Source organism: Schistocerca nitens, chromosome 6, assembly GCF_023898315.1.
Source record: "Schistocerca nitens isolate TAMUIC-IGC-003100 chromosome 6, iqSchNite1.1, whole genome shotgun sequence".
NCBI lineage: Eukaryota > Metazoa > Arthropoda > Insecta > Orthoptera > Acrididae > Schistocerca > Schistocerca nitens.
This window is the reverse complement of record NC_064619.1, coordinates 570,422,678-570,438,301: the sequence shown is the minus strand read 5'-3', so window position 1 is coordinate 570,438,301 and position 15,624 is coordinate 570,422,678. Positions and strand designations below refer to the sequence as shown.

General features: G+C 43.0%; 2 protein-coding genes across 2 annotated transcripts in view; one reads left to right on the top strand and one right to left on the bottom strand.

The window, feature by feature from the left end:
• The window catches only part of LOC126263688 (mitoguardin), a 503,310-nt gene that overhangs the window by 124,388 nt on the left and 363,298 nt on the right, over positions 1-15,624 (bottom strand). The window contains exon 2 of the mRNA XM_049960815.1: positions 4,588-4,781. Within this exon, the coding sequence (XP_049816772.1) occupies positions 4,588-4,779 (192 nt within the window). The 5' untranslated portion in view covers positions 4,780-4,781. The remainder of the gene's footprint in view (positions 1-4,587; positions 4,782-15,624) is intronic.
• LOC126263687 (uncharacterized) lies at positions 11,805-14,218 on the top strand. The gene is made up of 2 exons (XM_049960814.1): positions 11,805-12,543; positions 13,276-14,218. The coding sequence occupies exons 1-2, from the start codon at positions 12,248-12,250 to the stop codon at positions 14,135-14,137; spliced, it is 1,158 nt and encodes a 385-aa protein (XP_049816771.1). The 5' UTR covers positions 11,805-12,247; the 3' UTR covers positions 14,138-14,218.

Sequence of the window (15,624 nt, the reverse complement as noted above, 5' to 3'; positions counted from 1 at the left end):
GTTTCGGCGACAAATACCACCATCATCAGTGGGGTTTTTTAATCTAAAACATGCAGAAAATGAAACTTCCTGGCAGATTAAAACTATGTGCCCGACCGAGACTCGAACTCGGGACCTTTGTCTTTCGCGGGCAAGTGCTCTACCACTTGCCCGCGAAAGGCAAAGGTCCCGAGTTCGAGTCTCGGTCGGGCACACTGTTTTAATCTGCCAGGAAGTTTCATATCAGCGCACACTCCGCTGCAGAGTGAAAATCTCATTCTGGATGCAGAAAATGGTATGGTTGTACAAACACAGTAAAACATTATTACATTTTTACAAATCGTCTTTTGAAATATAGTTTTATATTGATACTTTCCTACTACCTTATTTATTGTACGTTACAGCATGTTTTAAGCAATTATTCGCGCTGTTTGTGACATATTTTCTGTGCTCTTTTTTTCTGTTGCCGTCTTTTTACTTAGCGAACATCATGTCATCTGCAACCATGTGAGCGGCTGTTAGTAAACAAATACTAAAAGGTGGACTTTGTATGTCAGCAGTGCATACTTGGGTTGTGGTAATGTTGTGGAAACTAGTTATTTTGGTGTTTATTGAGCTGTTGCTTAGCTATTCGTGTACTCACGTTCGTTGGATGGTATGTGGCTGCTTTTTGCACAGAAAAACAAAACTTTTGCACTTTGTTTCTGATCCAGAATATTACGCCATCTTGCTGTTCAGGTGTGTCGCGAGAGACGTATCGCATGTGGCGAGAAAGGCTATGAAAACTGTAGCACGAATTACGACGACTTCTGTTCATTATTTATGTTTCTGTGTGTGATGGGGAAGTGGTTCTTTTGCGTGTGTGTGCTTTCTGTTCTGTGTCCCTGGTCAGACATGCAGCTAGTTCCCTGGCCAATATGAACTCTGGTCTTGTCTCCAATCGAGCAAGTGTGGGATACGATTGGACGAGAAGTGACTCGCATGACTCATCAACCAATAACTCTTACAGAACTACGGGAACAGGTCGGGCGGCGTGGGATAACATATCCCAGGGCAATATTCGCCATTTGTTCGATGGATTGGCTGCCAGAATCTGTGGTGTATTGCCGCCTGTGGAGGATACACCACGTACTAATATGGGTCTTTCAGCGTGGTCCATACCTTGTAGTTGAGAACCACTTGTACTATTGATCTGTAAATGTCATCATTTCATGTACTCCATATGCATTGCTGCAGCAATAAATCTTGAATGGAAGGAAACCTCTAAAAGGGTATACTAATTCTTTTTTTCGGACTGTATTTCCTATATATCTTCTAGTTTTCAAACAGTCGTCTCCTGAAACATGGAGGACTTACAAATAGCCCTGTATAATAGTTGTCTGAAGATACTGAACAAGCCGCAGACTTTCGGGCATTACACGGGGGAGACCAGAGCGGCTTAGACCGAGTGGACGCTGTGCATCTACATCTACATCTACATGGATACTCTGCAAATCATATTTAAGTGCCTGGCAGAGGGTTCATCGAGCCACCTTCTCAATTCTCTATTATTCCAATCTCGTATAGCGCGTGGAAAGAATGAACACCTATGCTTTCCGTACGAGCTCTGATTTGCCTTATTTTACCGTGTTGATCGTTTCTCCCTATGTAGGTCGGTGTCAACAAAATATTTTTGCATTCGGAGGAGAAAGTTGGTGATCAGAATTCCGGAAGACGATTCCGTCGCAACGATAAACGACTTTCTTTTAATGATGTCCAGCCCAAATCCCGTATCATTTGTGTGACACTCTCTCCCATATTTCGCGATAAAACAAAAGGTGCTGCCTTTCTTTGAACTTTTTCGATGTACTCCATCAGTCCTACCTTGTAAGAATCCCACACCGCACAGCAGTAATCTAAAAAGAGGACGGACAAGCGTAGTGTAGGCAGTCTCCTTAGTAGGTCTGTTACATTTTCTAAGTGTCCTGCCAATAAAACGCACTCTTGCTTAGCTTTCCCCAGAACATTTTCTATGTGTTCTTTCCAATTTAAGTTGTTCGTAATTGTAATACCTATGTATTTAGTTGAATTTACGGCTTTTAGATTAGACTGATTTTGCGTGTAACCGAAGTTTAACGAGTTCCTTTTAGTACTCATGTGGATGACCTCACACTTCTCGTTATTTAGGGCCAACTGCCACTTTTCGCACCATTCAGACATCTTTTCTAAATCGTTTTGCAGTTTGTTTTGGTCTTCTGATGGCTTGATTAATCGATGAACGACAGCGTCATCTGCAAACAACCGAAGACGGCTGCTCAGATTGTCTCCCAAATCGTTTATATAGATTAGGGACAGCAAAGGGCCTATAACACTACCTTGGGGAACGCCTGAGATCACTTCTGTTTTACTCGATGACTTTCCGTCAATTACTAAGAACTGTGAACTCTCTCACAGGAAATCACAAATCCAGTCACATAACATGTACTGCTATTGTAAATATAATAGTGCCATTAATATGTATATTTTAAAATTTTTTTGTTCCATAATAATTTTGAAAAATTAAGAAAATACTATAACGAGAGTAAGCTTTTGTTAAGTGTAGATTATCTATTTAAAATAACCTCTTTGACGTAGGGGTCCGCAGCTCGTGGTCGTGCGGTAGCGTTCTCGCTTCCCGCGCCCGGGTTCCCGGGTTCGATTCCCGGCGGGGTCAGGGATTTTCTCTGCCTCGTGATGACTGGGTGTTGTGTAATGTCCTTAGGTTAGTTAGGTTTAAGTAGTTCTAAGTCCTAGGGGACTGATGACCATAGATGTTAAGTTCCATAGTGCTCAGAGCCATTTGACGTAGGTGGAATAAATGTGTTAAAATATATTTTGTAAATAATTAGGTAATATGTGAAGTACAAATGTAATTAATTATGTCAATTTTGTATGTATATGCTGTTATGCAATTGTAGATGGTTCATACTTAGGTTTTTTGTAAGCAGAAGTGTAAATTGAATAGGTGTAGGGATCATAGGTGGAACGGAACTCCGTTCTGTGGTGGAATGGAAAAGGTGGTGGGGCGCGCGAGTGAGATTTGGCGCGCAGGTGGCTCATACAGTCGGTAGCTGCCCTGCAAGTAGTGAACACGCATGCAAGACTGGGTTTTCGGCCTCGGATGATTGGCGCAGTACGGCAATAAATTAATAGCTCAGAAATTTGCAATTTTATCGTCGCCACCAAGAGGAAGACAGAGCTATGTACATCAACAGCCGTACCTGCGGAATGTTACGACGCAGCACCGCCTCACGCCACCTTCGACATCAGTAACAGGCAAAGTACTTTATTTAGAAGTGTATCACTGTATGAACCATCCGTCTTCAATCACTGGAATATAAGTGTTAAATATACCTTTGTGTTTAACCGTGATTTTCCTATGTAATTTACCTCAGTAGGGTCCTTACCTAAACGAATTTATTCCGAGTATCCTGATGTTTATTGAAGCTTGAATAATAGTAAATTACTGGCAAGAGTACTGTTTTGGTAGTAAATTCTTAAAATCATTATTAAATACTAAAGTTTGGACGTATCAGTTTAAGGGCCAACAGCTTTGCGTGGCCATGAGGATAAGTTTTCAATAGTATTTCTGAAAGTAAAGTAACATAATTGTTTAACTGCAACAATCTTAACAGTAATTGTTCATGTTGCTTCTCCATGTCAAAGAAAGCCAGACAAATATTGATGTTAGTAAAACGTTAACAAATAACAGTCCTAAAGAAATGAACTTTAGTCGTGTTAAATAATAGTTTTGGTCATATGAATGATAGCTGTAAGTTTAATATTTTTTTGTATCCTTGTTGAAATATATGTGTGTCTTCTTTAAATAATTACTGAAGTATAGTGATAAATTCCGTAAGTAACAGAAAGTGGGATTAATAGTACTTACTGCCAAGTGACCGTAGTACGTGAAAGTAGTTATTTATTCAGTGTCGAAAATCGACTTCATCTTGTTGTGTAGACACTGTGCCCGATTTGGGCTGGCGGCCGTTTTATTAAGCGAAACAGTTTATTGTTATAACAAGCTTTGTCTGATAAAAGGTTTACAAAAGTAATTATTGTCACTGCTTTTCCCTCCAAACTGTATGATTCGGAGAAAAATAGTTCGATACTTTATCACTGGGTTGAACACGGTTAAAATCTCTCTCCGACAGTCGATGGTTTGGAGTGTTAGTGGTGTGTAATTTTGTAGTGGTGTTCCGGCCGCTACTTACTACACAGTTCTGACATTCCGAATCGAGGATCTTCGGTCTTTATGGTGGTAGAACTTAAACGTTCTGGTACCGTATTGACGAGAACGCGAAAGTACCGTTGCAAACTGAGATGATATTCCATAAGCACGCAATTTTACTACGAGCCGCTTGTGTGGTACAGTGTCAAAAGCCTTCCGGAAATCGAGGAATGCGAAATCGATCTGAAATCCCTTGTCTATGGTAGTCAGCACTTCACGTGAATAAAGAGCTAGTTGTGTTTCACAGGAAAGATGTTTTCTAAACCCATGTTGACTGTGTGTCAATCGACCGTTTCCTTCGAGGCAATTCATAAAGTTGGAACAAATGGGACGGAGAGACAGACGAGAAGGCGGTGCACCTGGTCGAGGAACATGGTCTCGCTGTCGGCCTGGAGGCGGTAGGCGGCGTCGAGCAGCTGCTGCAGTTCCCGCGCGAACTCCGCCTCCTCCTGCGAGGGCAACGCCAGCGGCCCGCCCCCGCCACCGCGCTCCACCGTGTAGGCAGCCAGCGCGTCCTCCCAGTACGACACCGCCGTGTCCAGCGCCTCCATGCCTGTAAACAACAACAACAACAACATAATACAGTCGCTCAGTCTCTTTGATCATACACTACTGGCCATTACAATTGCTACACCAAGAAGAAATGCAGATGATAAACGGGTATTCATTGCACAAATATATTATACTAGAACTGACATCTGATTACATTTTCACGCAACTTGGGTGCGTAGATCCTGAGAAATCAGTACCCAGAACAACCACCTCTGGCCGTAATAACGGCCTTGATACGCCTAAGCATTGAGTCAAACAGAGTTTGGATGGCGTCTAGACGAGTCAGTTGCTCGGCCACCATTGACCAGACGTTTTCAATTGGTGAGAGGTCTGGAGAATGTGCTGGCCAGGACAGCAGTCGAACATTTTCTGTATCCAGAAAGGCCCGTACAGGACCTGCAACATGCGGTCGTACACTATCCTGCTGAAATGTAGGATTTCGCAGGGATCGAATGAAGGGTAGAGCCACGGGTCGTAACACATCTGAAATGTAACGTCCACTGTTCAAAGTGCCGTCAATGCGAACAAGAGGTGACCGAGACGTGTAACCAGAGGCACACCATACCATCAGGCCGGGTGATACGCCAGTATGGCGATGACGAATACACGCTTCCAATGTGCGTTCAGCGCGATGTCGCCAAACACGGATACGACCATTATGATGCTGTAAACAGAACCTGCATTCATCCGAAAAAATGACGTTTTGCCATTCGTGCACCCAGGTTCGTCGTTGAGTACACCATCGCAGGCGCTCCTGTCTGTGATGCAGCGTCTAGGGTAACCGCAGCCATTGTCTCCGAGCTGATAGTCCATGCTGCTGCAAACGTCGCCGAACTGTTCGTGCAGATGGTTGTTGTCTTGCAAACGTCCCCATCTGTTGACTCAGGGATCGAGACGTGGCTGCACGATCCGTTACAGCCGTGCGGATAAGATGCCTGTCATCTCGACTGCTAGTGATACGAGGCCGTTGGAATCCAGCACGGCGTTCCGTATTACTCTCCTGAACTCACCGATTCCATATTCTGCTAACAGTCATTGGATCTCGACCAACGTGAGCAGCAATGTCGCGATACGATAAACCTCTATCGCGATAGGCTACAATCCGACCTTTATCAAAGCCGGAAACGTGATGGTACGCATTTTTCCTCCTTACACGAGGCATCACAACAACGTTTCACCAGGCAACGCCGGTCAACTGCTGTTTGTGTATGAGAAATCGGTTGGAAACTTTCCTCATGTCAGCACGTTGCAGGTGTCGCCACCCGCGTAAACCTCGTGTGAATGCTCTGAAAAGCTAATGATTTGCATATCACAGCATCTTCTTCCTGCCGATTAAATTTCGCGCCTGTAGCACGTCATCTTCGTGGTGTAGCAATTTTAATGGCCAGTAGTGTATTAGTACTTCCATCAACATCTTATCCAGTGAAGAAGTTACACCGCTCAATCTCCTCTTTCCATTTTTACTCTTAACACGTGTTCGCACAACAAGAAACTTTCTTTGTACCTTGCTTCGCAATACACAAGTCCCTTCCCATCAAACTTACATGGATTCCCAATAACACCCTTAAACACATCTGAGTTTACCCCTACACTATCTGGGAACCATACCGAGATTTGATGCATTCACGAATCTGAAGGTACCCACTAATCTTTGAATATCCCAGCGATGTACGAGGGTTGAAACTTGAGTAGTGACAACTATTTATTTACAACTTATACGAGGTAGATATAATTTTTTTGATAATGTGGGGTCACAGTAATAATATTTTTTTAAAGTCAGTACCGCCATTAGACTGTTGTTTATTTGCAGCGTTACATTTACACTTACACAATCATGATTTCGGCTTCAAAGTGCCATTAAAATGGTTCAAATGGCTCTGAGCACTATGGGACTCAACTGCTGAGGTCATTAGTCCCCTAGAACTTAGAACTAGTTAAACCTAACTAACCTAAGGACATCACAAACATCCATGCCCGAGGCAGGATTCGAACCTGCGACCGTAGCGGTCTTGCGGTTCCAGACTGCTGCGCCTTTAACCGCACGGCCACTTCGGCCGGCTAAAGTGCCATTATCAAGTGTTTTAAGTGTTACACAGTGCCTAAGATGGCATACTGTAGTATTATAAATACGATAGTATGCCATCTTATTCACTGTATAACACTTAAACCACTTGATAATGGCACTCTGAAGCCGAAATCATGATTGTGTAAGTGTAACTGTAACACTTCAAATAAACAACAGTCTAATAGCGGTACTGGCTATAAAGAGACAAAGTAGATACATGTCTCGAACTTTTATTCTCCTTCAAAGTAACCGCCATTGTGGATAACCCGTTGCCAGCAATGTGGAAGTCGTAGGGCACCCGTAGCAGCGCCAGTTGTGTGAATAGTTAGAATGGAGCGGTCAATCGTCCAACCAGTCTTTGCAATAGTTCTGAAGCGAATGCCTTAAGAGTTGCTTTGAATTTAGGAATCAACTACAAGTCACAGTGGCTTAAGTCCAGTGAGCGTTGTGGGTGGTACAACACTTCCCAGCCCCATCGATCGAATAAATCAGTCACAGAAACTTCCTGGCAGATTAAAACTGTGAGTCGGACCGAGACTCGAACTCGGGACCTTTGCCTTTCGCGGGCAAGTGCTCCACCAACTAAGCTACCCAAGCACGACTCACGCCCCGTCCTCACAGCTTTACTTCCGCCAGTACCTCGTCTCCTACTTTCCAAACTTCACAGAGTGTGAGGACGGGGCGTGAGTCGTGCTTGGGTAGCTCAGTTGGTAGAGCACTTGCCCGCGAAAGGCAAAGGTCCCGAGTTCTAGTCTCGGTCCGGCACACAGTTTTAATCTGCCAGGAAGTTTCATATTAGCGCACACTCCGCTGCAGAGTGAAAATCTCATTCTGAAATCAGTCACAACTTGCGCTATACGCATCCGAGCATTTCCCTGAAAAATGGTGGGCGGTTCCTGCAGAAACTGTTACCGCTTCTTTCTCTCAGTTCGTCGCAGTCTGTGTTCCAGAAATGAACAGCTTAGACGAAGAAGCGCCGACACTTTCTGCCCTTCATTGTGCAAGACAATGCTCGGGCGTATATGGCGCAGATTGTGACTGATTCGTTCGATCGATGGGCCTGGGAAGTGCTGTACCACCTACCACACTCCTCGGACTTAAGTCCTTGTGAGTTCCACTTGATTCATAAATCGAAGGAAACACTTCGTGGCCTTTTAGAGAGTCGGCGGATCACAGACAACTCCACTAGAACTATCACAGACCTGACGCTACTAAGGGTATCCTACGACTTCAACATCGCTGGCCACGGATTATATACAATACTGGTGACTACTGTTACGAACAGAAACATTTTGAAACATGTAATTATTTTGTGGAAGTTGTACGAAAGTAGTTGCCACTATTAAAGTTTCAACCCTCGTAATTAATGAATATCCGCTTCATTTGCTAAAAAAGTTATTTATTTTTCTCGGCGGTCGGTTTCAGCTTTCACACTAACTGATCAACAGTATCCGGACACCCGTATGTAATACGAAACTGACCACAACATGTCACGAGAGGCGGACCCTCCAGTACGAAAAAATTCGGGAAGTATTGCGTTCTCAGTAGAGAAGAAGTAAAAGCAGAATGGTTCGGTCAGGAGAGATCAGTGACAACATGGTCTAGTAGTCTGAGTAACTCACGACATTCGCTTCAGAACTGTTACAGATACTTCTTGGGCAACAGACAGCTCCACTCTATCAACACTACTGGCGCTGCTAAGGGTATCCTACGACTTCCACATCGTTGGCAACGAGTTATACATTTTAATCTTATACTCAGAATTAGATTTATAAAGAGCTATGTTTAGTCAGTACTTATGTATGGCGTGGAAAGTTGGACGCTGAAGGTAAACGCTATGAACATGCTGGAAGCATTCGAGATCTGGTTATATCGAAGAATCCTTAAAATTCCATGGTATGTATCATGCAATACGACAGAAAGCAGCGTGACTTGACGTGACGGTGCTAGAGAGAGAGACAAAGATATTCTTTATTACTCTGTGGCGGTTAGTGCTCAGATAATTATTCTTAGGGTAGGAAGTCTTTGTTCTTGTTAAGAAGTAATTCATTAGGAGTTTTTCATTCTTGTGAAGTAGAAATCGACACCACTGCGAGAGTTTGAAGGAAATTGTATTATATATCTGTATATAAGCCAGTGAACAGATAATTCATGTTACGAGAAGAACTTCATTGACACAAAAGTCAATAAAACATTGTTCATTTCAAGAAGGTACGTGTTTATTCCATAATTGATGTATACTACATTTATGATCTATTAACGAATACCAGCTCGAGAACATTTCCGACGGGAGCGTTCAGTTCTAATTAAACAGTTTGATGCTTTCTTCGGAAAAGGAGTAATTTCACGGATCATTTAAATCCACCAATGTTGGACATTTCTAAGAACTGAAAACAAATCTGATTGCTATGCCCGGACGAATATTTCTCCACAACTTTGACTAACACTTTCAGCTTCAACGTCTCCAGCAGCTGGAGCAGATCGCTACAACAACGGAAGCGAGTAGTGTGAAAGCAGTTTCACACATCGCCCTGTATCAAACCAACGGTGTAGGTATTCAACATACCAGAGCACATACAGTAACTCATACGTATAAAGACAAACACAAGGTGGTTTGAGAAACATATAGAGAGACACACTCACTAAACAGAAGTGCTCATCAGAGAGACTTTATAATGGAAGCAAGGAAAACAAATGAAGAGTAAAAAGAGACGAGAACTGCTAACCACAATCAAATGTAAGAAAACAGCTTACTTAGATCACATGATACGAAATCAAAGTATCACTTTCCTCAACTGATAATCGAGGGTAAGACTGAAGGCAGCAGAGCAAACGGTAGGAAGAGGATGTCATGACTCTGCAATGTCGGACAGAGGACAGGAATAAGAAATGCGGGGGACTTGATCCATAATGGAAGAGAAGACTGGGCGAATGTGTTCGCAAACATCCATCAGTGGATTTTCAGCAGAAGAGGAAGAGTAACAAATCCATCAAGGAAATTTCAACCCTTCTGAAGCTGTCCATCACTGTTGGTGATGTGATTGCGAAGTGAAAAGGCCGGCCGAAGTGGCCGTGCGGTTAAAGGCGCTGCAGTCTGGAACCGCAAGACCGCTACGGTCGCAGGTTCGAATCCTGCCTCGGGCATGGATGTTTGTGATGTCCTTAGGTTAGTTAGGTTTAACTAGTTCTAAGTTCTAGGGGACTAATGACCTCAGCAGTTGAGTCCCATAGTGCTCAGAGCCATTTGAACCATTTGAAGTGAAAACGCGAAGGAACGACCACAGTTAAACCAAGACAAGACATATCTCATGTACTAACAGACTGTGTCCGTTGAGAGTTGTAGAGGGTGGTTGCAAAAAACTGCACGAAATTAGCGGAAGGAATCACCCGTGAGCTCCGTAGTACTACTAGCATTCCAGCTAGTATAATGACTGCGCGTTGGGAGCTAGAAAGAATGGGTTACGAAGGTCTAGCAGCTTCTCATCAGCCACACATTTCCGTAATTAATGCTGAACAACGCTTGAAGTGGTGTAAACAGCTACGGCCATAGACAGGCGCTGACTAGAAACGAGTGTTTCGGAATGACAAGTGTGAATCCCATGGAAGGTTTTGGGTTTGGCGAATGCGTGGACATCATTACCTACCGTCATGTGTAATACCAACAGTAAAGTACGGAAGAGGTGATGGTAACAGTGTGAGGATATTCTTCGTCGTTAGGGTGTTGTCCCCTTATTGCGCTTAAGAAAATGTTGAATGCCGAAGAATGCTAATAATTTTACAGTAAAGAGTACTGTGTACGGTAGGGCAGCAGCTCGGAGATTATGACTGCTGTATCAGCATGACAGTGGACCCTATCATAAAACAGCATCTGTTAGGCAATGATTTGTGGACAATAAGAGCCCTGAAATGCACTGTCCTGCCCGAACTGCGACATGAACCCACTGGAACACCTTCGGGTTGAGTCAGAACGTCGACTTCGTTCGAGACTCCGGCATCCTACATCACTACCTTCTCTGGTTTCATTGGAATAATGATAACAAAATCAGCGGCTGTATTTCAATCCACGTCGTTTATTCTTTTAACTCATGTTGCCATCTTCAGACCCCAGCCGTAACCTGGCACTTCAGGCCCCAAGCGTCACCTGCCGTCCATAACCGTTTTCATGTGCAATGAACAGAATCGTATGCAGCGAGACAAAATTAACTGCACTCCATACATTCCGTGGCAACAACAAGCCCAGCATGGACTTCCATCAGATAGCTTCACCTCCACGACTCACGGTTGTATGGCGAAAACGCAGGCATTAGGCTGCGTTCACACTGCCGGCCGGGCCGGGCCGGGCTGACGCGTACTGTCTCGGCTCGTGCCTAGCCAGCTCAGGCCGACGTGTAGGGCATTCACACTGCGCGCCGCGCCGAGCCGGGTCGGCGGAATGGGGGAAAATCCACTTCTCCGATTTTCATGTTCTAAAAATTCTTAGAGGTATATAAGACTGCGCCACATCGTTTTATGAACTCATTTTTTCCTTAAAAGCGTTACTTACGTCGTGAAAAAAGAAAAAGTCTACTTTTCGTTTCGCGTGATTTCTTAGTTTCGTAACGCTTCCCAGCCGATTTTGAAGAAATTATGCGGCTAAAAAATCTGATTTTTGTACACGTGCTAGTGTAACTTCTTAGCTTCGTATTGAATCATTTATCTTTTCGTATTTCTTAACAGTCATTGTTAAATGATGCTATTTGTCAACGTTGTGCACTTGATTTACAGATCTTGTAGTGAAAAAGTTATGTAGCGGGTAGCTTACTGTTAGATCCGTTTTAGACCATACATTGTTGCGCATGAAATGTAGCTAAAAGTACCAAAAAGTTTTTGAAATGATAATGACACTGATATCTGTCTCTGGTCACAAGTAATGCGAGATATTCAGTGGCGTCAGTGCCGCGTCCGCAAGCCACGGAGTTCGAGCGGTTACAGCTTGGTTTAATGTAGTCATATAATGCAGGACAGAAAAAAACTAATTACTAGTGATCAGTGGTGTAAAACTAATCACAAAAACAAACTGGAGATTTGTGATACGTTTACTGCAGAAACTGAAGCGCAATTCTGTAGTCTCGTTGTCTACTTTGACAGAAAAAAAAAATAATGGAGAGTTAATGAAACTACTGTAGATCGACACAGACGTGCGTTTCATTGTTCTTCATTATTTTTTTCCTTCCTTGGCGGGCTGCGCTGCACCGTCAAGGTAATCCCTACTCTTTGGCTAAATGGCTGCTAGTTGCCGAAGGCCAAATAAATAAATTAAAAAAAATCCCCACCCTTCGACAGCTGACAAGCAAGTCACTAGAAAACGCAGCTGCAGTCAACAGTTGCTCGCCTTTGGCTAGTGTGTGCTGTCGTGTAGAACAATGTCTTCACTCTTTTATTGGTATTGTTTTGACTCTGCAGTTACTCGTCGAGTTTTGAAGTACAGAAGAACTAGGAGGTTATGGATTCATCCCATAAATAGCGACAGACATTTAGGAGAGTTTTTTTCTTTACATGAAGAACTTAAAAACTATCCTGAAAAATTTTATTCATATTACAGAATGAATCATAATACATTTCAGTATGTGCTGCAGAACATTCAAGACAAAATTTCGAAACAGAACACAAATTTTCGCAGAAGTATAACAGCAGAAGAAAAATTGTGTATAACGATAAGGTAAGATTCGTTAGTACACACTTTTTGGTTTGCAGTAGAACTTTGTGCAGCATTCACTACCTCCAATTAATTGTAGTCATGCTTTTGTATTTTAAATTTCACAAACGCTTACCTCTGAGGGGAAGAGAGTTTATGGGACTCCTGAGAATCATCAGTAAGTAATTAGCTTCGTCATTTTGGGTAATGTCTTGCTGTGCCTTCAACGAAGAATCGCAGATACACTCCTTCAGAATTTTCCAACTTTTTCTTCGTTTTTCTTCATGATGCAGCGCTTGGCAGTGGTGATGGTTCATCATGTGGAGCCACTGATGACCTCACAGAATTCTTTTCATTACCTTGTAAGATAGACAGACTGATATGCCCTTTGACTCAGTGGTTCTATTTCCACTGGTAAGGAACTGTGCATAGCTCTTGGAACTTAGGAAAATCATATGACAGAACGAAGCCCGAGTGGAATTGCATTTTAATATACTATTCCCTGGATCACATGACCTTATTTTGCCAAGTTATACAAGTTATTCTCTGTAACTGTCTCTCAGGTCTTTGCATTTCGATTTCATTATTTTAATTGAAAGAATATAGAAGGATGCAAGAAAATGTCTCCTTAATTATTTAGTGTTGTATAACTATGAAATGACATTGACTAAGTAAATATCTACTGTGCAAACAAAACTGTAAAAACTTCGCCCAACACCACACTTGAGTAACACATTTTACGATTTTTTTTCTCAGGTATCTGTCCACTGGCATCTCCTTTCATGCACTAGCATCGTCATTCCGATTAGGAGTGTCCACCGTATCAGTGTTGGTGAAAGACGTTTGTATGGCCATATGGGAGTCACTTGCCCCCATTCATTTACCAACGCCAACTGTTTCTCGATTTAAAGAAATTGCCAGTGAAATGCATACGAGATGGGGATTTCCAAACTGTGTTGGATGTATAGACGGGAAGCACATACGTGTCCAATGTCCTAAACTTTCTGGCAGCATGTTTTACAATTACAAACAGTATTATTCGATTGTACTCCAAGCAGTTGCTGATGCAAATTACAAATTTATAGCTGTGGATGTTGGTGCCTACGGTAAACAGTCTGATGCAGGCGTGTTTAAAGAAAGTATGTTATATAAGAAACTTACAAATGGGGAGCTGTTATTACCGCCACCAACAAGACTTGAAGGAATGTGTCAGGAACTACCGTACGTCATTTTGGGAGATGAAGCTTACCCCTTATTAGAGAATTTGATGAGACCTTTTCCTCGCAGAAATTTGGACAACGAGAAGATTCTATACAATGATATGCATTCCAGAGCAAGAAAAGTTGTTGAATGTGCATTTGGTATAATGACCAATAAATGGAGACTACTGAGGAAGGAAATTGAAACATCCGTTGACGTAGCTGATCACATAGTCAAGTGCATTTGTCTACTTCATAATATTGTCATTGACAGAGAAGGATGCAATGTTGAAGCTGAAAAGTTTTGTAACAATGCTGATATGCAGACAGCTGGTGCCACATTCAACAGAAATTCCACATTACGTTCGAAAACTGTCAGGAACACTTTTGTTGAATATTTCGTTAAAAATGCAACTTAAAATAATTGAAAAACCTCTCAAATAAATTTTGGAATTGAAATTACTTTGCTATTTACTGTATTTTTTTGTATCTCATTTCACTGTAAATAAAACAAATAAAATTATAAAGGAAAATAATTTATATTTGTGCGTACTATCTGAAACACACTCCTTGGTTACTTCGTTCCATAATCTGGAAACTGCATCATTACTGTCATACTAGCCGAAATTCTGATACCAAATTGATGGACACAAGTTAATGTCATGTATATGTTATTCTGCATCCATTAAAGTAAGAACATCGCAAAAAGATGTCACAGACAACAGCTTATATAGTAACGTGCCACAACATGACTTTACAATGCATTGTCATCTGGTAGGGACACATTTCCGTCCCTCAGTGACACTCATATCTGCCTCCGTTTACAAGTAAATGCGAACTATTCAGTGGCGGCAATGCCGCGAACGCTGGCAAGCTATTGTTGTAAATGCATGTAGATTAAATATATGAAATAAAAGTAATTTCGCATGTATCATTATAATAAACGTAATTTTTCCTCACTTATTGTGAAATGTGAGGTAACATCTTAAAATAAAAGACGTGTGCAGTCACACTTGTGATGAAAGCAGAAGGGAGACGTGTGATGCGTGTACTGCAGAAGCAGTAGTGCTGCTCCACAGGCTCGCGCCTGCGGTCGGCTCGCGCCGGCAATATTAAACATTCGGAATGTCGTCGGCTCGGCTCCGGGAGGCTCACGCCGTGTCGGCGCGGCCCGGCCGCCAGTCTGAACACCGCAATTCAAAACCATGTGTCTGATAGCAAAGCGGGCGGCGGCCCGGCCAGGCTCGGCTCGGCCCGGCCGGCAGTGTGAACGCTGCCTTAGGGTTTGATATGTAAGGCCTAGCTGCAAGTCGAAGGAACCCTGCCATAATACATTAAAAAAACATGGTTCAAATGGCTCTGAGCACTATGGGACTCAACTGCTGTGGTCATAAGTCCCCTAGAACTTAGAATGACTTAAACCTAACTAACCTAAGGACAGCACACAACACCCAGCCATCACGAGGCAGAGAAAATCCCTGACCCGCCGGGAATCGAACCCGGGAACCCGGGCGTGGGAAGCGAGAACGCTACCGCACGACCACGAGATGCGGGCATAATACATTCATGCAGCGTTGGAAAATTCAATATGACAATGAAAGTGGCAGTCTTTTCAGTTTCTCTATTATTCCTTCGTGTTCGTTGCTGTATGTCGCCTATCCCCTGGGTCCGCAGCTCGTGGTCATGCGGTAGCGTTCTCGCTTCCCACGCCCGGGTTCCCAGGTTCGATTCCCGGCGGGGTTAGGGATTTTCTCTGCCTCGTGATGACTGGGTGTTGTGTGATGTCCTTAGGTTAGTTAGGTTTAAGTAGTTCTAAGTTCTAGGGGACTGATGACCATAGATGTTAAGTCCCATAGTGCTCAGAGCCATTTGAACCATTTGAACCTATCCCCTGGGATGTCCATCC

Excerpts from the sequence above, each read along its gene's own strand:
- LOC126263687 (XM_049960814.1), top strand. The coding sequence starts at position 12,248 with ATGTCTTCACTCTTTTATTGGTATTGTTTTGACTCTGCAGTTACTCGT. Across the intron at positions 12,544-13,275 it reads AAATTGTGTATAACGATAAG|GTATCTGTCCACTGGCATCT; the intron begins GTAAGATTCGTT and ends TTTTTTTCTCAG.